This window comes from Ursus maritimus, unplaced genomic scaffold, assembly GCF_017311325.1.
Source record: "Ursus maritimus isolate PB19 unplaced genomic scaffold, ASM1731132v1 scaffold_3, whole genome shotgun sequence".
In the NCBI taxonomy this organism is placed as follows: domain Eukaryota; kingdom Metazoa; phylum Chordata; class Mammalia; order Carnivora; family Ursidae; genus Ursus; species Ursus maritimus.
This window is the reverse complement of record NW_024425563.1, coordinates 12,595,995-12,621,908: the sequence shown is the minus strand read 5'-3', so window position 1 is coordinate 12,621,908 and position 25,914 is coordinate 12,595,995. Positions and strand designations below refer to the sequence as shown.

Here is a 25,914-nt window from a genome sequence, read left to right as displayed (position 1 = left end):
AGGATAAGTGGTGTACTATATTTAAGTGTCTGTGCAAAGTATCTTTCCCTATATTCTTAGGCCAGAATTAAAGTTGCAATTTTAATTAATTAATTTTTTTTCCTGCTGGAGTCATGATGACTAGTTTCAGAGCATACCTGCATTCGACTAGTAGGAAAAGTCAGGGAGTTGTAAGAAAGGCTGCATTGCTTGACTGTGGATAGAGCCAAGAATCCTTAAGCCTTTGGAAGATTAGAAATGAGCTAAGCCACTCTGGAAAGCAGCAAAGAGGGTGAGGAGAAGCAGGGAGGTACTATATGAGAAGTGCGTAAATGGAATTTGGAATCAGGTGGACTGAAGTCTGAATCCTTGAACCAACCATCATTCACTAGTTGTATGGCCTCAAGTGTCCTAATGTTAAATTATTTAAAATTAAAAAAATTTGAATATAGTTGACAGAAAATGTTACATTAATATTAGGTGTATAATATAGTGATTTGTTAAGTTTATATATTATACTATGTTCACTGTAAGTGTAGCTACCATCTGTCACTATACAGCACTATTAGAATATTACTGACTGTATTCCCTGTGCTGTGCCTCTTATTCCCATGACTTATTCATTTCGTGACTGGAAGCCTGTACCTCCCACTCCCCTTCATCCATTTTTCCCATCCCCTCATCCCCCTGCCCTCTTGTAACCATCAGGTTGTTCTCTGTATTTTTAGGTCTGTTTCTGATTTTTGTTTGTTTATTCATTTGGGTTTTTTTAGATTTTACATATGATTGAAACCATACAGTATTTGTCTTTCTCAGTTTGACTTATTTCACTTAGTATAATATCCTCTAGGTCTATCCATTTTGTTGCAAATGGCACTATCACATCCTTTATTATGGCTGCATAATATTCCATTGTATCATCTGTCTTGAGAAAGGAAAACAAAGCTGGACGCATCACAATTCTGGGTTTCAAGATATACCCCAAACTAGTGATCAAAACAGTACAGGACTGGCACAAAAATAAACACAGAGATCAATGGAACAGAATAGAGAACCCATAAATAAACCCACAATTATATGGTCAATTAATCTATAACAAGGGAGACAAGAATATACAATGTGGAAAAGACATTTTCTCCAATAAATTCTTTTTTTTTTTTAAAGGTTTTATTTATTTATTCGACAGAGATAGAGACAGCCAGCGAGAGAGGGAACACAAGCAGGGGGAGTGGGAGAGGAAGAAGCAGGCTCATAGTGGAAGAGCCTGATGTGGGGCTCGATCCCACAATGCCAGGATCACGCCCTGAGCCGAAGGCAGGCGCTTAACCGCTGTGCCACCCAGGCGCCCCTCTCCAATAAATTCTTAATCTGTAAAATAATATAAAATTTATCCACCCCATAGTTTTTATTTTTCTTTTAAGAATAAAAAATTTTAAAAAGTACATCAAGTGTTTAGTACAGTGTTTGTACATTATGATTCTCTCGTACCATAGAGTTAGGGGCTAAGTGATTAATGAGTGGTAAATACTGATATTATCTGATACTGGCATCCTGAAATCTCCATAAGCACCCTGAGTTCTCTTTAGTCAGATAGGTTATATCCTTTGATTCTCTTCTCTCTTTGTTCCAGGTGTTGTTTCATATGTTAGTGAAGACATGGAAGGGTTAAATCATCATCTTTACTTATTTTACCTGGATTCCAGTTATCAGTCCTGTGTGGGGACTTTGATCGCGCCTCAGTGGGTCTTGACGGCAGCACACTGCTTCTTACCGTAAGTAATGGGGACCTGTCCACTCTGTTCCAAGGCTCCAAGGCTCCCTAAATACAGATATATGTGTTGGTGTATATACATATTGGTGTGTACCTGCAATTATACCTCTTGGGAGATAACTCTAGAGTATGTAATTAGGAGTGGAATTGCTGGATAATAGAGGATGCAAATGTTCACTTTTGCACATCTTCCAGCAATTTATAAGCATTTTCCCACATTGGCTATTGTCAAACATTCTTACTATTTTGCTGATTGTGTCAAATTTCTTATTATGCTCTTAATTTTTAAATCTTTATTAGTAGTGATGATTGGCATAATTTTTTCTCTTTCTTTTCCTTCTCCACCCTCCTCTTTCTGCTAATAGTGTTTCTCCTGGGAAATTCTCTTTCATGTTTTTTGAACATTTCATGACTTTTTAAAAAATTGCTTTGTATGGGGCGCCTGGGTGGCTCAGTCGTTAAGCGTCTGCCTTTGGCTCAGGGCTCTGGGATCAAGCCCCACATCAGGCTCCTCAGCTGGGAGCCTGCTTCTTCCTCTCCCACTCCCCCTGCTTGTGTTCCCTCTCTCGCTGGCTGTCTCTCTCTGTGTTAAATAAATAAATAAATGAATAAAATCTTTAAAAAAATTGCTTTGTAGGACTTCTATATATGCTCTAGTTATTACTCTTTTGTCAATTACATATGTTGGAAATACCTTCTTCCAGTTTGTGGCTCGATCTTCTCTTTATGGTGTATTTTGATAAGAGTTCTTAACTTGAGTATAATTCAATTTGACAATTAAATTATCAATCTTTATTTCTGGTTATTGGGTATTGTGCCTAGTTGAAAATACCCTTTATGACAACAAGATCAGAAAGATATTTCTTCATTTCTAGAGTCTTTAAAGTTTTGATTTCATATTTAAATATTTATATCATTTAGAATTGATTTTTGTGAATGATGTGAAGTAGGGATCCAGTTTCATTTTTTTAACATAGTAAGCTGAACATCCAAATATAATTTATCTAATGGTTCCTTCTTTCTCCAATGATCTGTAACACCACTTCTGTCATCTATCAAAGTTCTTCTATCTGTGCATGTTTCTGGACTCTCTGTAATGTTCCACTGGTTTATTTATTATAGACCAATACCACAATGTCTTAATAATTATGACTTTATTATAATTTGTGATTTCTGAGAGGGTAGGCAAATCATGTTTTCTTTTTAAGCAGGAACACTTATGTATTTTTTAAAATAAATTTTAAAATCAACTTGTCAAGGTCTATGAAAAAGTCTTGTTGGAATTTATTTGGAATTGCTTTGACTCTTGTATCAGTTGGGGAAGAATTAATATTTTTCTGATAATGATTATTCCTAGCCATGGATCTAAGCATAGCTCTCTACTTATTTCAGTTTCCCTTAGATGCATTTCAAGAGTTTTTTATTATCTGCATACATGTCTTGTATATATCTTATAAAATTTATTCTTAAAGCATTTTATGTTTTTCTATTTTATTTTTAATTGATGTACTTTCAGAAAATTATATTTTCTATTAGCGATGATGGAAATGTAGCTGGTATTCATTAAATTTATCTAATAGCATGTTGTTTTGTTATGTTCTCTTACTATAGCTAGTAATCTATGTATATGTTCCTGTGGATTTTCTCTTAACCATCTTTGAAAAGGGCCATTTTCATTATTATTTTAATTCTAAATAATTTTTAAAAGTTTCCACATGATTAAATCTTTCATTACTAAGTTTAGAATTTGGATGGGTAAATTTTGGGGGTTAACTTTCCAAATCAAAGGAAAATCCTTGAGTTCTAGTTTAATTGTTTTGTGGTTAGAGAGTGTGATCTATGTGATATTGATTCTTTGAAAAGAATTGAGACTTGCTTTTGGACCAGTATAAAGTCAATTTTTATAACTCCTTGTGTGTTTGAAAGAATGTACATTCTCTAATTTTAGGATAGATGTTTCTATATATATCAAACTTTAATTGTGTAGTTCAAGTCTTTGGTATCCTTACTATTTTTTTTTCTTAACATCAATAATTGAGAGATTTGCATTGAAATATTCTTCTGTATTTAGATTGATCAAAATAATCCTATGACTTATTACTTTTTGTTTTTAAAAAAAATTTTTTAGGGTATTTTATTAAGTATATGTAAGTTCAGGTACATTTATAAATGTAGGTGCTTTGTGCATTCCCAATAAATCAAAGCTATTACTATATGTCATTACTTTCTCTCATATAAATAATATTTTTTGTCTTAAAGCCTATTTTTCAGATATTAATATACCAATCCTGCTTTTTTTTGGGTTAGTTAGTATTGTCCTGGTATATCATTTACATCTTTTCTTTTTTTTATAATAATTTTTTATTATGTTATGTTAGTCACCATACAGTATATCCTTAGTTTCTAATGTAGTGTTCCATGATTCATTATTTGCATATAACAGCCAGTGCACCATGCAATATGCGCCCTCATTAATACCCATCACTGGTTTTACATCTTTTCTGCCTTTCTGTATCTTTTTGATTTAAATATGTCTATTAATTTACATGTAGTAGGATTTAAAAAAAGACAGTTTACAATTTCTGTCTTTTAACTGGTGAGTTTAGACCATTGTGTTTATATTGATTATTGTTATACTCAGACTCGTTTCTACTTATTTTGAATTTCTACCCTTTTTATATTTGTCTAAAAATGCTTTTACTCTATTATTTGATTAATATTTTAGATACCTTTTAATTCTTCTTTCATTTTTGTGGAATATACACACTTTCTATTCTTTTAGCCATTGCTTTATAAATTTTAATATGGAGATTTAATGTAACAGAGTTTAAAGTTAAACAATACTTGAATGCCCTTTTTTTTTTTTTTAAAGATTATTTATTTATTTATTTATTTGATGGAGAGAGAGACAGCCAGCGAGAGAGGGAACACAAGCAGGGGGAGTGGGAGAGGAAGAAGCAGGCTCATAGCAGAGGAGCCTGGTGCGGGGCTCGATCCCAGAACGCCGGGATCACGCCCTGAGCCGAAGGCAGATGCTTAACGACTGAGCCACCCAGGTGCCCCGAATGCCCTTTTTTTTTTAATTTCAAGTTTTTATTAAATTTCTGGTTAGTTAACATATATGGTAAAATTGGTTTCAGGTGTAGAATTTAGTGATTCATCACTTAAATATAGCACTCAGTGCTCATCACAACAGTTGCCCTCCTTAATACCCATCATCCATTTAGCCCATCTCCTGCCCACCTCCCTCCATCAACCCTCAGTTTGTTCTCTATAGTTAAGAGTCTCTTATGGTTTGCATCCCTCTCCCCCCCATGGTCATCTGTTTTGTTTCTTAAATTCCACATGAGTGAAATCATATGGTATTTGTCTTTCCCTGACTGACTTGTTTCGCTTAGCATAATACTGTCTAGCTCCATCTATGTTGTTGCAAATGGCAAGATTTCATTCTTTTTGATGGCTGAGAATATTCCATTGTGTATAAATACACCACCTGTTCTTTATCCATTCATCAGTCAGTGGATACTTGGGCTGCTTCCATAGTTTGGCTATTAACAGATAATGCTGCTATAAACATTGGGGTGCATGTATCTCTTTGAATTAGTATATTTGTATCCTTTGGGCAAATCCCTAGTAGTACAATTGCTGGATCATAGGTTAGTTCCATTTTTAATTTTTTGAGGAACATCCATACTGTTTACAGAGTGGCTGCACCAGTTTGCATTCCCACCAACAGTGTATGAGGGTTCCCTTTCTCTGCATCCTTGTCAACATCTGTTGTTTGCTGTGTTGTTAATTTTAGCCATTCTGACAGATGACATCTCATCACGGTCTTGATTTGCATTTCTCGGATGCTGACTGATGTTGAGCACCTTTTCATGTGTCTGTTAGCCACTGGATGTCTTCTTTGGAAAAATGTATGTTCATGTCTTCTGCCCATTTCTTAACTGGATTATTTTTTTGGGGGGTGTTGAGTTTGATAAGTTCTTTATAGATTTTGGATACTAGCCCTTTATCAGATATGTCATTTGCAAATATCTTCTGGCATTCCATAGGTTGCCTTTTAGTTTTGTTGATTGTTTCCTTTGCTGTGCAGAAACTTTTTATCTTGAGGAAGTCCCAGTAGTTCATTTTTGCTTTTGTTTTCTTTGCCTCTGGTGGTGTGTCTGGCAAGAAGTTGCTGCGGCTGAGCTCAAAGATATTGTTGCCTGTGTTCGCCTGTAGGATTTTTGTGGTTTCCTGTCTCACTTTAAGTCTTTCACCTATTTTGAATTTATTTTGTAAGAAAGTGGTCCAGTTTCATTCTTCTGCATGTGGCTGTCCAGTTTTCCTAATACCATTTATTGAAGAGACTTTTTTCCATTGGGTATTTTTTCCTGTTTTGTCAAAGATTAGTTGACCATATAGTTGTGGGTCCATTTTTGGGTTTTCTGTTCTGTTCCATTGATCTGTGTATCTGTTTTTGTGCCAGTACCATACTATCTTGATGACTACAGCTTTGTAATATGGCTTGAAGTCCAGAATTGTGATGCCTCCAGCTTTGCTTTTCTTTTTCAAGACTGCTTTGGCTATTCAGGGTCTTTTGTGGTTCTATACATATTTTAGGATCGTTTGTTCTAGCTCAGTGAAAAATACTGGTGATATTTTGATAGAGATGGCATTAAATGTGTAAATTGCTTTGGGTAATATAGATGTTTTACCAATATTTGTTCTTCCAATCCTTGAGCATGGAATGTCTTTCCATTTCTTTGTGTCTTCTTCAATTTCTTTCATAAGTGTTCTCTAGTTTTCAGAGTACAGGTCTTTTACCTCTTTGGTTGAATTTATTCTTAGGTATCCTGTGGTTTTTGGTGCAGTTGTAAATGGGATCTATTCCTTGATTTCTCTTTCTGCTGCTTTGTTATTGGTGTATAGAAAATGTAACAGATTTCTGTATGGTGATTTTATAGCCTGTGACTTTGGTGAATTCATTTATCAGTTCTAGTAATATTTTGGTGGAGTCTTTTGCGTTTTCTACACAGAGTATCATGTCATCTGTAAATAGTGAAGGTTTGACTTCTTCTTTGCCAATTTGGATGCCTTTATTTCTTTTTGTTGTCTGATTGCTGTGGTTAGGAATTACAATAGTATGTTAAATAACAGTGATGAGAGTGGATATTGCTGTCTTACTCCTGACTATAGAGGGAAAGCTCTCAGGTTTCCACGCATTGAGGATGATATTACCTGTGGTTCTTTCATATGTGGCCTTTATGATGTTGAGGAATGTTCCTTCTATCTCTACTTTCTTGAGGGTTTTTATCAAGAATGGATGCTGTATTTTGTCAGATGCTTTTTCTGCATCTCTTGAGAGGATCATATGGTTCTTATTCGTTCTTTTATTAAGGTGGTGTATCACATTGATTGATTTGGGAATCTTGAACCACCCCTGCAGCCCAGAAATAAATCCTACTTGATTGTGATGAATAATTCTTTTAATGTACTGTTGAATTAGATTTGCTAGTATCTTGTTGAGAATTTTTGCATCCATGTTCATCATATTGGCCTGTAAGTCTCCTTTTTAGTGGGGTCTTTGGTTTTGGAATCAAGGCAATGCTGTCTTTGTAGAATGAGTTTGGAAGTTTTCCTTCCATTTCTATTTTTTGGAACAGTCTGGAAAAATAGATATTCTTTATTATCTTTATTTTAATTTATTTTAGAAAGAAAGAGCACATGAGTGGAGGGGCGAGGGGCAGAAGAGGACAGAGAATCTCAAGGAGACTCTTCATTGAACACAGAGCTTGATGTGGGGCTCAGTTTCAAGACCCTGTGATTATAACCTGAGCCAAAATCAAGAGTCAGTTGCTTAACTGACTGAGGCACCCAGGAGCCCCGGTATTAACTCTTCTTTAAATGTCTGGTAGAATTCCCCTGGGAAGCCATCTGTCCCTGGACTTTTGTTTGTTGAGAGATTTTTTGATTACTGATTCAATTTCTTTGCTGGTTATAGGTCTGTTCAAATTTTCTATTTCTTCCTGTTTCAGTTTTGGTAGTTTGTGTGTTTCTAGGAATTTATCCATTTCTTCCAGATAGTCCAGTTTGTTGGCATACACTTTTTCATAGTATTCTCCTGTAATTGCTTGTATTTCTGTGGCGTTGGTTGTGATCTCTCCTCTCATTCATGATTTTATTTATTTGGGCCCTTTCTCTTTTCTTTTTGGTAAGTTTGATAGTGTTTTATCAATTTTATTAATTCTTTGAAAGAACCAGCTGTTAGTTTTGTTGGTCTGTTCTACTGCCTTGTTTCTATATTGTTTATTTCTGGTCCAGCCTTTACTATTTCCATTCTTCTGCTGGCTTTAGGCTTTATTTTCTATTCTTTTTCTAGCTCCTTTAGGTGTAAGTTTAGGTTCTCACAGGCCTTCTTAGTTACATTCCATCCATATCCCTCACAGGGAACCACTATTCTCTTGTTTCTCCACCACAGTTTAGTTTTGCATGCTGTAGAGTTGCCTTAAGCTGTAATTAACTCACTCTAATTTGCCTGAATTATCTATTTATCATGAACTCTTTTTTTCAGTATAAACCTCTGTATTTACTTATAAACATTTTATGATAAATTAAATCACAAAATTTCTTAAGGGAAGAAAAAAAGAGAAATAGAGGAAGGAGAAGAAAAAATATTAGAGGGCACCAGTTTTAGATAGTTATTCAGTTAACACTGTCAGCACTAATGACTTTCCTTTAGCAAGAAAGGAGAGTAATCTTAGCAACAGAAAAAGCCAATTTGATAAACATAGATGCACAAGAGAGTTACTACAACTGATTTAAACAATAAGTTGGGCCTAACATTTCCTTAGGTTGTATAATTAAAACACCAAGTACTCATTAATTCCCAAGGTATAGAAATGGAGTGATGGGGGTCATTAAGCAATCTCTCATTTAGAAAGATAAGAGATAAAGAATCTTTTTTTTTTTTTAAAGATTTTATTTATTTATTTGACAGAGAGAGAGACAGCCAGCGAGAGAGGGAACACAGCAGGGGGAGTGGGAGAGGAAGAAGCAGGCTCCCAGCGGAGGAGCCTGATGCGGGGCTCGATCCCAGAATGCCGGGATCACACCCTGAGCCAAAGGCAGACGCTTAACCACTGAGCCACCCAGGTGCCCCAAGAGGGAAAGAATCTTAACATGAAGGTTTCTTTCCTTTCTGTTCTAATGTATCTGTCAAATGAACAATCTTGCTCTTGTCAAAAGTTCCTCCCAGTAGCCACTGCAATTTCATATTGTTCTGGAGGAATTATGCCAATTGGAGAGAGATCATATGAATTTAAGCACAAAGGGATCATGTGTTTGGTATAGAGAACCAAATAGACTGAGATGATATAATGAGAAGTGCAACAGTCAGTGAAAACAACTTGGCCAAAGACCAGTCATCCCCACCTGGGGGCCCAGCAAATCCTTTACTGCAAGTAGATGAAACAAAGTATGACAGTTCTCAGGAACACAGCAAAACTAAGGAAAATCCTTATAATGTCCAATGTCTTGTAAAAGTGACCCGAAGAAAAATTTGCCTAAAGGATGTTGCTCTGATGAGACCTTTTAAACTTGTCAGTCCTTAGGCTTGGCTCAAGGATGAATTTATCAGGCCTATTCCTGTCCTATCTCTTTATTTTAATTTTATTTTTTGAAATATTTTATTTATTTATTTATTTTGAAGAGAGCAAGAAAGGAGAGAATGAGTACGAGTGGGGATTTGGGGGGAGGGGCAGAGGGGGAGGGAGAGGCACAAGCAGACTCCAAGCTGAGTGCAGAGCCCCACACAGGGCTTGATTCTACAACCTCGAGATCATGACCTGAGCCAAAATCAAGAGTCAGATGCTTAACCAACTGAGCCACTCAGGGTGCCCCCCCCCCCCCGCCCTGGTTCTATCTCTTTAGACTTTATGTGATAACTCTCTACAAGGTGACAAAGACAGACTGAGAGACAGGTGGTACTGTTGTTAGGAGACAATATAATCTTAGCATTTGGGAGCTTAACAAAAAAAATTTGTGCTCAGTACTAATGTGGTACTTATCTCACTCTTGTGGTTGGAGAAATACCTGAGTGGGAGACTCAGGAGCCTCACTGGAGAGCCCCGTTCTGAATTTAGAGTCTTGAGACATGTTAGTGAGTGGATCTCAACTGGGTCTCAGGGGAACATGCAGGACTTTTGACTATTCTTTTCCCAAAGGACCACCAGAAAACCCTGTTAATCCAGCAGTTTTGAGAGACATGAGTAGAGCACAGTATATTCAGGTGATCCTCCCTAGCTTTAGAATATTTAAACTCTCGGGGCGCCTGGGTGGCTCAGTCGTTAAGCGTCTGCCTTCGGCTCAGGGCGTGATCCCGGTGTTCTGGGATTGAGCCCCACATCAGGCTCTTCCACTATGAGCCTGCTTCTTCCTCTCCCACTCTCCCTGCTTGTGTTCCCTCTCTCATTGGCTGTCTCTCTCTGTCAAATAAATAAATAAAATCTTTAAAAAAAAAAGAATATTTAAACTCTCAAAGCTGTTACTCACTTCCTCTGTACAATTTCACATTTCCTCTTCCCCTCAACTCCCAAAGGAGCCTCCCTAATAGAGCCTACTACTTTCATAAAAGCCTTCACTATCCATTTGCATCCTTCTTTCTACTGTTTCTCAGTCTTGAATTGGAGCTTCTCTCTAGAATTATGCTAAGAGTAGAGTCCAAGCCATTGCATTGCTTAACTCCGGGAGGCACTATTCACATTATAGTCTATGTGAATAGCAGCCCGTTGGCTTGTATGATGTACAATCTGCATCACCACACGTGGCAGCTACACATAAAGGATGAAGTGGACAAAAATGAGAGGAAAAGGTTAAATGGGTTACCATAGAAGGAAATTGTGTGTGTGTGTGTGTGTGAAATTAGCCTTGGGATCTGGGAGTATTAATCTTTTTTCTCTTTTTCATTTTTCAGCGATCTTCAGATCATCTTCTATGGCAGTTCCATAAATCCTGGAGACTTTACTGGGGAGATTGTACCTTATGAGAGGGTCATCATTCACCCAAACTTCACTGTTACCTCTCCTAAAGATGACCTCATGCTGATAAAGCTGTCTCTACCTTTTACCTTCTCCACCAGGAGTTTTCGGTTGTCTACTCTCAAGAATGAAGTGAAAGATTGCTTGATTCTCACTTGGTTAGACAACAAAGACTTTATTGGTGAGTGACTATCAAAAAGAAGAGTTGGTTCTTGGATATATTCACATCTTTAGGATCTCTAAGGAATTAGGGGAAGGAATTGGAACTTATAGGGCTAGTGCCAGATTTCTAAGCACATATGTAAAGCTAGAAATGGAGCAACAGTATTGGCTTTCTAGAGTAGAAGAATGATCTTTAGACTTTGGGAATAAAATCCTAAATCAAGATGTTGCGTGAATGTATCACATTGGGACACACTGTAGGGGCTAGAATCCAAGGTCTATGTTTGAGTATTGATTCTAACATTTGTTATAGGTTTATGAACAAATTCTTTCACTTCTTTGAATCTTAATTTGCAAATTTGTGAGAATCATATTTTCCCTTTACCTAACAGGAGTGATATTGTTATCAATTACAACAATGGTAGTAACTACCATTTGTCAATCACTAAGTATGTACCAGGCACGAAGCGTCCTATACATATTATATAGTCATCATCACATAATCATGTAGATAAGTATCCTTGGAATTTATATCTTATAAGACAGGAAAACTAAGACTCAGGGAAATTAATTATCCAAGATCATGAACTTGGCAATGACAGAGCTTGGATTCCGATCTTGTTTGATGTGTGGAGTGTCTTAGCAACCACCCCTGATGCTGATCATCTGTCAGAGATGATAAATTGAGCAGGAGGATGTGTTTGATCCATGGTCATTCATTCTTACTGAGTGGAAGCCCTGAAGGAGGAGGCAGGATGCCTTCTGAAAAGGCAAACAGGAATCAAAGTCTCCTTATTTCTTGTGTTTAGGAAATTCAAACTATAAGCTGCGAAGAGTCGGGATCCGATTGAGGTCTAATATAAACTGCAAAAAAATACTGGGTGAAAAACTGCTTGAAGACATGTTCTGTATAGGACCCACGCTAGGAAGCCAAGAGCCCTGCCAGGTAAGTCTTCTTACTTCATTTGCCCCTAAGCTCAGTCTTTACTCTTTGTGTCTCTCATCCTTCTTCGAGAGGCTGGATTTTTCAGTCAGGCTAGGAACTCAGAGAGTAAGGGGGCTGAAGAATGATGACTCTTTCTTCTCCACCCTGTGATAGAGATGAATGAAATAGATTTTTGGGTGGAAAGCTATCTTCCAGCTACTGCTTGGAAATATCCATGCAGGGATGACTAGGAGGTGTAGGGGTCATTAGTGCAATGGAAAGAAGCTTTCATACTGTATTCTTATATCTTGGACACCTTTGCATGGCAAATGTAGTAACTTTCATTTTTGTTCAGGTGTTGAGGAAATCTCAGGTGGGAAGGAATTTCTGATCCCTCTACTCTATCTGGCAGGTGGTCACAGCTGCACCAGCCATTTGTGGTGGTGAATTACAAGGAATTTTGTCTTGGGAAACTGGATGTATTCTAACAGGATACACTGTTGTCTTCACTGACCTACACAACTACGTTCCATGGATCAAGAACATTATGTCTACAAAATAAGCTGATATAGAGCTCCATTGACACCCTTACCTCCCAGCTGATCCACAGCAACCCCATTATGTATCTCAGTCCCAGTCTTTCCTAGGATCTAGGTTTGATTGGAGTTCCAAAAGAGATCGTTGATGACTCCTGGGTGTTGGCATGACTCTAGTCTCTTTAACTGCTCCTTCACTTATTCCTGACTCATGACTAAATGTTTATAACATTGAAAACATGAGTGCTGGTCTCAGGAGGTGGAATTCACCGAGGAATCTATTTGGATTCTACCAACTCAGATATTTCTGTTAAAACACTCTCTGCCTTATCTTAAGAACACAAAAAACAAGTGGAAATGAGGGATAATAACTACCAGGAGTCTGTCTGGGCAAAGTGTAACCATATAGCTGAGCAATAATTTGCCAAAAGTTGGTTAGATGATTAGCAGTTTTTCTGATGACCAAGTCTCTCCTGTGTAAGTGCGTGCGTACGCGCGTGTGTGTGTGTGTGCGTGTGTGTATGGATGGTTGTAGTTAGTTCCCATTAGTTTGTGTGTGTGTGTGTGTGTGTGTGTGTGTGTATACGTTTGTGTGTATAGCTGGTTGTAGTTAGTTCCCATTAGTTACTTAAAAGATCTATAGAATTTAGATTTGCTTAGGTTTACTGAGACCACCCAAAGGTCATTGTAATATTTGGAACAAATAAGGACTTTTGTATTTTGAATGAAAGCTGTAATGCATATTCGTAAACGATAGGATGGGATTTTTTCCAATACATTTTCCTTCTGGTTTACTGCTTTTTATTTAAAATCACACATACTTGCTTAAAGGGGGCAAAGTGGTGGAGTTCATGCGGATTTTGCCTGGGAGCTTTCATACATGCCCTGCATACATCTGTACAGCGCCTGCACTCATGAGCACACACTTTCGTCCACAAGCACACTCCGAAGACGCTTGTCATTCCAAAAATGTGTTTTCCACATACTACTTTTCACTAATCCATGAAAGATTAAACTGATTTTAAACTAAAGCCTATCCATTTTCATATAAAATATTGAGCATTCAGGAAATTTGTCTCTGAAGTGTGAAATGCATTTTTGTTTTGCCCCATGCTGTGAAATATTGGGATTTCTTAAAATTCAAATTGCTATCCAGTTGATTAAATCATCTATTTTTACAGATTCACAAATCAAAACATTTATCTTTTTTTTTAGTATTTATTTATTTATTTATTTATTTATTTATTTTTTAATGTTTTTTTAATTATATTATGTTAGTCACCATACAGTACACCCCTGGTTTTTGATGTAAAGTTCGATGATTCATTAGTTGTTTATAACACCCAGGGCACCATGCGAAACATTTATCTTTTAAAGACTCTCATGTGGATTAGAGATAATGTGGGAATTGCATTATATGCAGAGGAACAGTGTAGGAATTAACAGCGGCTACTAATTTTGACACTTTCCACCTCTTTCACCCTTTTGTTGCCTAGTTAATTCCTACTACTCCTGGTTGCTAACAATCCTTTTCATCCTTGCCGTATGCCAAGTTGTGTATTGTCTGAACTAGTTGCAAGCAAACTTTTTACTGGGATAATCTTCCTAACGACCTACCCTGAGTCCTGTCCTCTGTTTTCTGGTTTCATGCTTACAGATCTTTCTCCATTCCACTGCCGTTGTTCCAGGCTGAGTCATGTGTTTTAATTACAAGTCTTTTCTTATTTATTGGGTCATAAATTCTTCAATTTGGGGCCTTCTTGCTTCTTTATATCTTCTGGACTTGAGTTTTTTGTGTATGAATTACCTTCTCTCTTTCTCATCTCATTCCTCAATTTGAGAAGGAAAAGGTAAGTCTACCTATCTATCCAGCTGTTTTACCTTATATCTATCTATCTATCTATCTATCTATCTATCTATCTATCTATCTATCTATATCTATATCTATCTATGATCTATTATCTATCTAATCATCATCTCATCACATCTGTGTATCTAACTGAACCGGGACTGTTTATCACACTACTAATTTTTGGAGTGTGTGAATACTTTTCTAATTATCCTATCAATTTCACCTAAACTCCAGTCCTGTGTATGATTGATTCCAAAGACTTTTTTCTCTTTTCTTTTTTTTTTTAAACTATTTTCCATTTTACGTTAGTCTACTAAGAATTTCAGGTATCACATCTACCTTTCTCTCCTGACATGTCCACCAACAACTGCTCATTTCTTTCTAGCTCTTTTTTCTCTTTACATGGGCTAGGGCTAATGTTCCATGACCTTCTCTGTAGTTTAAATACTTTTCATTTAAATGGATCCTTGATACCAAGCTACAGATTTTAGTATCATAATTGAAGAACACAACAATGGGAGCAGGAATGCTTGCCCTGTTTGGTCAAGTGGATGGCTTTTCTCTGCACTCTGGTTCCCCATCCTGTCTCCAACCTTATGATTCAGTCATGTCTGACTTTCAGATCAGGAGGATAAGGATCACCTCTTGGGTACATACTTTTCTTTGTATAGTACTTCAAAGATCCCTTCTAAACTCATGTGAATATGTTACATATTTGGCTTTTATTTACCCCTCAATGTGATTATGGGCCTTCATTTCTGTTGGTTCCCTGGGTAAACTCTTGTAAGCTCACCATTTTTATTACCATATACTTGCCTACCATTTACGTGCTTCTGACATCAAAACTTTTCTTCCTCAGTCCATGTCCTTCTTTGGAAATATGTAGGGGACTAATACTCAGTTTCGGTTGACTGTGGTTCAGTTCTCAGCCTAGAATTGACAAACTGTACATTTGGAAAATCAATGAGCTTTGGTTTTTAGATTTGCTTAATTTATAACACAAGACTTAGACCTGACGATCTTGGTGGTGGACACTGACTTCCCTCCCAGCGTCCACTTCACCCCTCCTCTGTTAGGTCACAGTCATGCTCTAGGGTGCAGTCTGCATTGACTTAAACTTATCAGTGAACTGCCTGAGTTTGGTTTGGGGATGGATACATGATGCAGTTTGGCTTATTAAACATCAGTCCATCTACACTCAGTGTTGAGAAAACATCGTAATGAGTCCATGTTGAGACCTTGTTTTGGGCAGTAGTGGCAGGTGAATGAGACTGATCAGAGTTGCTCCTGTCACTTGGCAACCATCAGGGAAGCTGCCTGAGGATGAAGTGCATCCACAGACATCAAAACAAGAGAATTGCCCAGAAATGTAGCAGAAGTCCTGATAAAACCAGTCCAGAATTTAAGTCTTCTCTCTGGATGTTTTTAGTTATATAATCCACTATGAAATTCCTTTCAGTGTTTAAGACAACTTGAATTGGGCTTTCCATTGCTATAATTAAAAATATCTCAAGTGATACAGTTTCCAGAGTTTCTTCTATCTCTGCCATCAATCTAGACCAATGTGTGCTAAGTGTTTTATATATTCATTCTTATTAATTTTCATGGAATACGTGTGGAGTCATTTTTATTAGACACAAACATTCTGCATCTCCTCAGACCTCAACTGCCTCTTTGTTTTCAAAGGCTTTGCCTGTCTCCTTGATCATACTGCTACCACTTTTTCGGGGCTCTGTAAACTGGCTGGAGGCAGAGTTGAAACTCTGAGCATGAATAGCTCTCATGTCCCTAAGCTGAGCCTATCCACTCCAAGTTGCCACACTACTTTAAAGCTTGTATACAAAGGCACACTTTCAGGCCTTATTTTGGGCTTTCTGAGTGACTGTTAAGGGGAAGATGGTATCATCATGAATTCTGAGTATTTGTAACCTGGGGCATGAGCCTTGACCAATGAGAAATGAGATAGGGGAGCCACGCAGATAAACTCCCATTGTTCTTGCTCTGCTGTGGGCTGCTCTGTGGTGTGGGTTTGTCTCTCACCTTTCCCTGTAGCTTTGCTTCATGTCTCTCCTTGCCTCATTTCCACTTACTCCTTACTCTTACTGCCCTCGCTTTGTAACTTTCAAATCATGGCAGGTCTTTAATCCTTGCCTCTGCCTCGAAAAGACCATCTTTATTCTAATAAGGCAACTGAAGTTCAGGGATGAGTTTGTTCAAAATCAGTCAGCAGCAGCCCTTGGATTTGCATCTGCATCTCACACCAAGCCAAATTGCTGTAAATGTTTCTAAATATCTACTTTCAGGTTTGAAATGTTTTTTTCACAGAACAGTAACGAACAGTTCAGGAACTAGCACTGGTCCATGGACTATCACTGTCCTGATAATATTAGCACTACAAAAGCCTTGGGGTCTAGAGTTATGTTCTTTTTGCCATCTCTCCCCCGTATCTTCTTCCTATAGTACTCACTGCTGGTGGATGTGAGTGGTTGGGAGGATGTCAAAGGGACTTATAATTTCTCTATTTATGTATTAAGTAATTTATACTTCATTGCTTTCCTTCTTAGAGATGGAATTATTTTTTTAAATTTTTTTGTATTAGGTTCAGTTAGCGAGCATATAGTACATCATGTTTTTGATGTAGTGTTCAGTGACTCATTAGCTGCATATAACACCCTGTGCTCATCACAACATGTGCCCTCCTTAATACCCATCACCCAGTCACCCCATCTCCCCAACCACCTCCCTTCTGTAACCCTCAATTTGTTTCCCAGAGTCCAGAGTCTCTCATGGTTTGTCTCCCTCTCTGATTTCTTCCCCTTCAGTTTTCCCTCCCTTCCCCTATGGTCCTCTGCTCTATTCCTTATGTTTCACATATGAGTGAAACCATATGATAATTGTCTTTCTCTGCTTGATTTATCCCACTTAGCATAATTCCCTCCAGTTCCATCCATGTTGATGCAAATGGTGGGTATTCATCCTTTCTGATGACTGAATAATATTCCATTGTATATATGTATCACATCTTCTTTATCCATTCATCTGTTGAAGGATATCTCAGCTCCTTCCACAGTTTGGCCATTGTGGACATTGCTGCTGTGAACAGTGGGGGGCATGTGCCCCTTCTTTTTACTACATCTGTGTCTTTAGGGTAAATACCTAGTAGTGCAATCACTGGGTTGTAGGGTAGCTCTATAATCTTGAGGAACCTCCATACTGTTTTCCAGAGAGGCTATACCAGCCTGCATACCCACCAACAATGTAAGAGAGTTCCACTTTCTCCACATCTTCTCCAACATTTGTTGTTTCCTTGTTGTTAATTTTTGCCATTCTAACTGGTGTAAGGTGGTATCTCATTATGGTTTGATCATTGAACACTACATCAAAATCTTATGATGTACTATATGCTGGCTAACTGAACATAAAAAAAAAACAACAAAAAAAACCCCCAAAAAGAGACAATTAACTGTGTGCTGGGGTAAGTTATTTAAACCTTCTAAACCTTAGTTTTGTCATTCCAAAAGGGGGATATAATAATTAGTGACTAAGGGCTCAGACTATGGAGTTAGCTGGCATTTGCATCCTTGCTTCATTACTTACAACTTATGAGAATCTTATATAACCTCTATCTATTTCACTTTCCTTATATATTAAAATAGAGATAATGCTACTACTACCACATAGATTAGTTGCGGATTATAAATTACATGTTATGTATCTAGTTCTTAAAAGATGGCATAGTACATAGTAAGAGCTCCATAAATATTAGATACTACTTTAGGAATAGGGTTGTTGTAGTGGTTGAATGAGATAACCAATGTAAAGCATCTGACATATGATAGGTATGCAATAAATTGAGACCATTACTCGATCATTAGATCCCTAAGAAGCACATCACCTCTTTTTTTGCTACCGCAAATTATAATACTTTTGCCTTCGAAATCAATTTCTATCTTAACTGTATTTTATTTACAAAACTTTTGATGTAACTTAATTTTATTGAAGTGTAATTTTTGAAAATTTTTTATTATGTTAGTCACTATACAGTACATCATTAGTATACATCATTGAAGTATAATTAACATACAATGTTACATTAGTTTCAGGTATACAATGTTTCAATTCAACAATTCTTTTTTTTTTTTTTAAGATTTTATTTATTTGACAGAGAGAGACACAGCGAGAGAGGGAACACAAGCAGGGGGAGTGGGAGAGGGAGAAGCAGGCTTCCCGCTGAGCAGGGAGCCCAACGCGGGGCTCGATCCCAGGACCCTGGGATCATGACCCAAGCTGAAGGCAGACGCTTAACAACTGACCCACCCAGGCGCCCCTCAGTTCAACAATTCTGTACATTACTCAGTGCTTACCATGATAATTGTAGTCACCAACTGTCACTGTACGATATTATAGTATTATTCACTGCATTTCCTATGCTGTACTTTTTATCTCCATGACTTTTTATTTTATAATTGTAAGTTTCTACCTCTTAATCCCCTTTATCTGTTTCACCCATTCCCCACCCACCCGTCCTCCCCCTACCACCAGTTTGGTTTCGCACATCACTTCTTTCTGAAGGTCACAACACATATATACATGTATCAAAGAGCGTTTGGATTCTCAACTGGCAAAAATTTTTGGAAAAGAAAACCTGGGGAATTCGTATTGATTTACACATACATTTATTCCTCTTTTAATGAAAACTTACTGAATACATGCAATGTGTTAGATTCTGTGAGGACTATAAAAAAGTAGATCCTGCCCCAGAACTAAGAACTGTGAACTCAAAGCCACATAACTGAGATAGGACGTATCCACAGATAACTAGTGCAATGCTGAACTGCTGGGTTCTAGAGGAGACATACGGGGTGCTTAGGAAATCCCACCGAGGAGGAGATCACATCTAGGTAGAGAAACAGGTCACTTGAGAGAGTCATCACTTAAGAGAGGATCTTGAGCCAGTCCTTAAAGTATTAGTAGAACGTTCATAGACATAGATGGGAAAAGAGGGCATTTCAGGAGTCAGACTCAGCATGAACAGAAGTCTGATTTTAGGGAGATAGGAACAGCATTTGGTAAGTAAGCCTTTGACAAACACTAAGTAGTCCAGAATGGGGATAGTACAGGGGAAGTGTGCACAGAAAATTGGCTGCATATAACTGGAAGGGTGGGTCATGGATCAAGTGTGACAGATTCTGATTACAGTGGTTACATTTATTCCTTGTCTCACTGGTTTCCAGGAGGAGAGATTGTTCCTACACACTCCTGACCTGTTGCCCTATTCCCTCCCCTACTCCTAATGGAAGGTGGAGGGATCTTTCTGTGTGTTGAGTTCAGGGGCAGACACGAAGCCCAGCGGCCTTTTTTCCTCCTGTTGTTTCTCTGAGACCCAGAGACCCACAAGAAGCCCAGCAACTTCATGTGGTGGGTTTTGCAGAGGCAGAGCCAGAAAAGTGGTGAGGGTGGGGGGAAGCCTACATTTCCTTTTTATCCCTATTTAGGATGCACTGATCCCACCTATCTAAGCCTGTATTTCAGCCAACTTGTCAGTGATAGGCTTCTATATATTTATGTATATTTACATGTTTATCTCCATCAATCTCTCTTCCTTTTTTGTGTGTTCTTGGATATGTTATATCATAACATAACAAGACGGAACCCAAAAGTATCAATATCCTATTAATACAGCAGAACACACCTTGAAGCTTACCTCCAATGCCACAGGGTAGTAGGTGGACATATCCACCCCCCTTCTCTCTGAGAGTGTCCTTGAACCTTCCATCAGAGGAGCTGGTCATCAGAAAAAGCAGTTTTCTCTGTTCTGCCTCAGTCTTTCCAGCAAATCATTTTGCCCATCTGATAGGTGGGAACTGATATCTTATTGTAACCTTAATGTGGATTTCTCTTATAATGAGTGAAGATTAACATCATTTTTATAAGGGCCATTAGTATATCTTTCTTTGAGGACAATTTGTTTTTATTTTTTACTTTTCCTGTTAGGTTTTAATCTATTTTCTTGATTCTAAGACCTTTTTATATGTTAAGGAGATTAGCTTTTTATCTGTGATATAATATACCAATATTTTCTCCAGATTTGTCTATTGTGTTTGACTTAGGTTAAAGTCATTTTGACAAGCAAAAGTTAAACTTTAAAAAATATTTATGTGGTCAAATTTGTCTATCATTTATTTTATGTTTCTTTTTTTTTTCTTTTGCAGTTTCAACTATTTATTTATTTACATTTTATGTTGTTTTTACTTTATTATTTTTTTTTAATGATTTTTTATTATATTATGTTAGTCACCATACAGTACATCCCCGGTTTCCGATGTAAGGCTCGATGATGCATTAGTTGTGTATAACACCCAGTGCACCATGCAATACGTGCCCTCCTTACTACCCATCACCGGTCTATCCCATTCCCCCACCCCCCTCCCCTCTGAAGTCCTCAGTTTGTTTCTCATAGTCCATAGTCTCTCATGCTTCATTCCCCCTTCTGATTACCCCCCCTTTCTTTATCCCTTTCTTCCCCTACCGATCATCCTAGTTCTTATGTTCCATAGATGAGAGAAATCATATGATAGTTGTCTTTCTCTGCTTGACTTATTTCACTTAGCATTATCTCCTCCAGTGCTGTCCATGTTGTAGCAAATGTTGAGAACTCGTTCTTTCTGATTGCTGAGTAATATTCCATTGTATATATGGACCACAACTTCTTAATCCAGTCATCTGTTGAAGGGCATCTCGGCTCCTTCCACGATTTAGCTATTGTGGACATTGCTGCTATGAACATTGGGGTGCATATGGCCCTTCTCTTCACTACGTCTGTATCTTTGGGGTAAATACCCAGTAGTGCAATGGCTGGATCATAGGGTAGCTCAATTTTTAACTTTTTAAGGGACCTCCACACTGTTTTCCAGAGTGGCCGTACCAACTTGCATTCCCACCAACAATGTAGGAGGGATCCCCTTTCTCCACATCCTTTCCAACAATTGTTGTTTCTTGCCTTGTCTATTTTTGCCATTCTAACTGGCGTAAGGTGGTATCTCAGTGTGGTTTTGATTTGAATTTCCTTGATGGCTAATGATTTTGAACATTTTTTCATGTGTCTGTTAGCCATTTGTATGTCTTCATTGGAAAAGTGTCTGTTCATATCTTCTGCCCATTTTTTGATTTGTTTATTTGTTTCTCGTGTATTGAGTTTGAGAAGTTCTTTGTAGATCTTGGATACCAGTCCTTTATCTGTAGTGTCATTTGCAAATATCTTCTCCCATTCCGTGGGCTGCCTCTTAGTTTTTCTGACTGTTTCCTTGGATGTGCAGAAACTTTTAATCTTGATGAAGTCCCATAAATTCATTTTATCTTTTGTTTCTCTTGCCTTTGGGGATGTGTCATGAAAAAGGTTGCTTTGGCCGATGTCGTAGAGGTTGCTGCCTATGTTCTCCTCTAGAATTTTGATGGATTCCTGTCTCACATCGAGGTCTTTCATCCATTTGGAGTTTATTTTTGTGTATGGTGTGAGAGAGTGGTCAAGTTTCATTCTTTTGCATGTAGCTGTCCAATTTTCTCAGCACCATTTATTGAAGAGACTGTCTTTTTCCCACCGGATGTTTTTTCCTGCTTTATCAAATATTAGTTGCCCAAAGAGCCGAGGGTCCATTTCTGGGCTCTCTATTCTGTTCCATTGGTCTATGTGTCTGTTTTTGTGCCAGTACCATGCTGTCTTTGTGATCACAGCTTTGTAGTACAGCTCGAAATCCGGCATTGTGATGCCCCCAGCTTTGTTTTTCCTTTTCAACAGTTCCTTGGAGATTCGGGGCCTTTTCTGTTTCCATACAAATTTAAGGACTGTTTGTTCCAGTTCTTTGAAAAATGTCCTTGGTATTTTGATCGGGATAGCATTGAAAGTGTAGATTGCTCTGGGTAGCATGGACATTTTAACTATGTTAATTCTTCCGATCCATGAGCATGGAATATCTTTCCATCTTTTTATGTCTTCCTCAATGTCTTTCAAGAGTGATTTATAGTTTCTAGAATATAGGTCCTTTACGTCTCTGGTTAAGTTAATTCCAAGGTAACGTATGGTTTTTGGTGCTATTGTAAATGGGATGGATTCCCTAATTTCTCTTTTTTCGGTCTCGTTATTCGTGTATAGAAATGCAACTGATTTCTGAGCATTGATTTTGTATCCCGCCACGTTACTGAATTGCTCTATAACTTCTAATAGTTTGGGAGTGGCTTCTTTTGGGTTTTCCATATAGAGTATCATGTCATCTGCAAAGAGAGACATTTTGACTTCTTCTTTGCCAATTTGAATACCTTTGATCCCTTTTTGTCGTCTGATTGCTGTTGCAAGGACTTCTAGTACTATGTTGAATAATAGTGGCGAGAGTGGGCATCCTTGTCGAGTTCCTGATCTTAAGGGAAAGGCTTCCAGCTTTTCCCCATTGAGAATAATATTTGCAGTAGGCTTTTCATAGATGGCTTTTATGAGATTGAGAAATGTACCTTCTATTCCTACACTCTGAAGGGTTTTAATCAGGAAAGGATGCTGTATTTTGTCAAATGCTTTTTCGGCATCGATTGAGAGGATCATATGGTTCCTGAGTCTTTTCTTGTTGATATGATGTATCACGCTGATTGATTTGCGAATATTGAACCACGCTTGCATCCCAGGTATGAATCCCACTTGATCGTGATGGATAATCCTTTTAATGTACTGTTGGATTCTATTAGCAAGTATCTTGTTGAGGATTTTGGCGTCCATATTCATTAGGGAAATCGGTCTGTAATTCTCCTTTTTGATGGGGTCTTTGCCTGGTTTGGGGATCAAGGTAATATTGGCCTCATAGAATGAGTTTGGTAGCTTTCCTTCTGTTTCTATTTTTTGAAATAGCTTTAGGAGAATAGGTATTATTTCTTCTTTGAATGTTTGGTAGAATTCCCCAGGAAAACCGTCCGGGCCTGGAGTTTTGTTATTTGGAAGGTTGTTTATCACTGACTCAATTTCTTCATAATTAATTGGCCTGTTTAAGGAATCAATTTCTTCCGGTTTCAATCTTGGTAGTTTATAGGTTTCCAGGAAGGATTCCATCTCTTCCAGATTGCTTAGTTTATTGGCATATAGCTGTTGATAAAAATTTCTAATAATCCTTCCAATTTCAATGGTGTTCGTCGTGACCTCTCCTTTTTCATTCATAATTTTAATAATCTGGGTCCTTTCTCTTTTCTTTTGGATAAGTCTTGCCAGTGGTCTGTCAATTTTATTGATTCTCTCAAAGAACCAGCTTCTAGTCCTGTTGATCTGCTCTACTGTACTTCTGGTTTCTGCTTGATTGATTTCAGCTCTAATTTTGGTCAACTGCTTCCTCGTGCGTGGATTAGGCCTGTCCCTCTGTTGCTGTTCCAGCTTCTTGAGGTGAGAATATAAAAACTGCATTTTAGATTTTTCTATTCTTTTGAGTGAGGCTTGGATGGCTATGTATTTCCCCCTTAGGACTGCCTTTGCAGTATCCCATAGGTTTTGGACTGTTGTATTTTCATTCTCATTGGTCTCCATAAATTGTTTAATTTGATTTTTGATTTCCTGGTTTATCGAGTCATTCCTGAGCAGGATGGTTCTTAGTCTCCAAGTGTTTGAGTTTCTTCCAAATTTTTCCTTGTGGTTGAGTTCCAATTTCAGAGCGTTGTGGTCTGAGAATATGCAGGGGATAATTTCAATCTTTTGGTATCGGTTGAGACCTGTTTTGTGTCCCAGAACATGGTCTATTCTTGAGAATGTTCCATGGGCATTAGAATAGAATGAGTATTCTTTGGTTCTGGGGTGTAGTGTTCTATATATATCTATGAGGTCCAACTCGTCGAGTATGGCATTCAAAGCCTTTGATTCTTTGCTTAGTTTTTGCCAGGGTGTTCTGTCTATTTCTGATAGTGGAGTGTTGAGGTCCCCTACTATTAATGTATTTTTATTTATATGTCTCTTTATTCTGGTTAAGAGTTGGCTTGTGTATCTTGCTGCTCCCCTGTTGGGGGCATATATATTTATAATTGTCATATCCACTTGTTGAATACTTCCCTTAAGAATAATATAGTGCCCTTCTGCATCTCTAACTATAGTCTGTAGTTTAAAATCCAATTTATCTGATATGAGAATTGCTACCCCAGCTTTCTTTTGAGGTCCATTTGCGTGAAAGATGGTACTCCATCCCCTTACTCTCAGTCTGAATGCATCTTTGGGTTTGAAATGAGTCTCTTGTAGACAGCAAATGGATGGGTCATTTCTTTTTATCCAATCTGCAACCCTGTGGCGTTTTATGGGATGGTTCAAACCATTTACATTAAGACTGATTACTGAGAGATATGATTTTAATGTTGCCATGTTGCCAGTAAAGTCTTTGTTTGTATTGACTGTGACTTTCTGTTCTGTATCACTCTTGGGGCCTTTTTACTTTTATAGAACCCCCCGTAATATCTCCTGTAGGGCTGGTTTCGTGGTTACAAAATTGGTTAGTGACTGGCGATTCTGAAATGTCTTTATTTCTCCATCAATTCTGAATGACAGCCTTGCTGGATAAAGGATCCTTGGCTGCATGTTTTTCTCTGAAAGAGCTTTAAATATGCTCCCCCAACCCTTTCTCTCATTCCAGGTCTGTGTAGACAGGTCTGACGTAATTCTGATGCTTTTGCCTTGGTACGTGAGAAATTTCTTTGCCCTGGCCGCTTTCAATACTGTATCCTTGCATCTAATATTTGCGAATTGCACTATGACGTGACGTGCCGTAGGTTTGTCATGGTTGAGCTTGGGAGGGGTCCTCTCTGCCTCTTGGACACGAATTTTTGTTTCCCTTGCTAGATTAGGGAAGTTTTCAGCTACAATTTGTTCAAATATCTCTTCTAGACCTCTGTTTTTCTCCACCCCCTCGGGGATGCCGATAATTCTAACATTGGATCGTTTCATTGAGTCAGTAATCTCCCGTAACCTACATTCGTGGGCGTGGATTTTTTTAAGACCATCTTCTATTTTCATTTTTTCCTCTATTAACCCATCCTCCAATTCACTAACCCGTTCCTCTGCTTCTGCGACCCTGGCCGTCAGAGCCTCTAGTTTTGCCTGCATTTGGCTCATAGAATTTTTAATTTCTGTCAGATTCGCTCTCATTTCTGTCCTTAGGGATTCTATATTCTCAGTAACATTTTCGGTAATAGTTTTTTCAATTCTACTCATCATTTTGACCATCGTTACTCTGAATTCCATTTCTGATAATTTGGTTACATCCATATCCATTATTTCTGTGGCAGAGGCCACAGACTCACTGTCTTTTCTTTGCTGGGGGGGGCTTCTCCTTCTTGTCATTCTGATGAAGAGAGGTTGCGGGGTTTCCAGAGCCCAAATTATTGACTGGGTCCCAGGCCGTGCCCCTTGTTTTATAGGGATCTTAGGGATGTGGGCTTCTTCTTTAAAGATTTTATTTATTTATTTATGTGGCAGCCAACCAGTGAGAGAGGGAACAGAAGCAGGGGAGTGGGAGAGGAAGAAGCAGGCTCCCAGCGGAGGAGCCCGATGAGGGACTCTTTTCCGGAACGCCGGGATCACGCCCTAAGCCGAAGGCAGGTGCTCAATGACTGCGCCACCCAGGCGCCCGCGTTGTGGGCTTCTTGATTTTTCAGCCTGCCTT

The 25,914-nt window shown here is 38.1% G+C and overlaps 1 protein-coding gene across 1 annotated transcript in view; it reads left to right on the top strand.

The window, feature by feature from the left end:
* The first annotated feature begins 1,629 nt into the window (after positions 1-1,629).
* MGAM (maltase-glucoamylase) overlaps positions 1,630-25,914 on the top strand; it is a 232,736-nt gene continuing 208,451 nt past the window's right edge. The window contains exons 1-3 of the mRNA XM_008697325.2: positions 1,630-1,751; positions 10,707-10,951; positions 11,742-11,878. Coding sequence (XP_008695547.1) covers positions 1,636-1,751; positions 10,707-10,951; positions 11,742-11,878 — 498 coding nt within the window. The 5' untranslated portion in view covers positions 1,630-1,635. The remainder of the gene's footprint in view (positions 1,752-10,706; positions 10,952-11,741; positions 11,879-25,914) is intronic.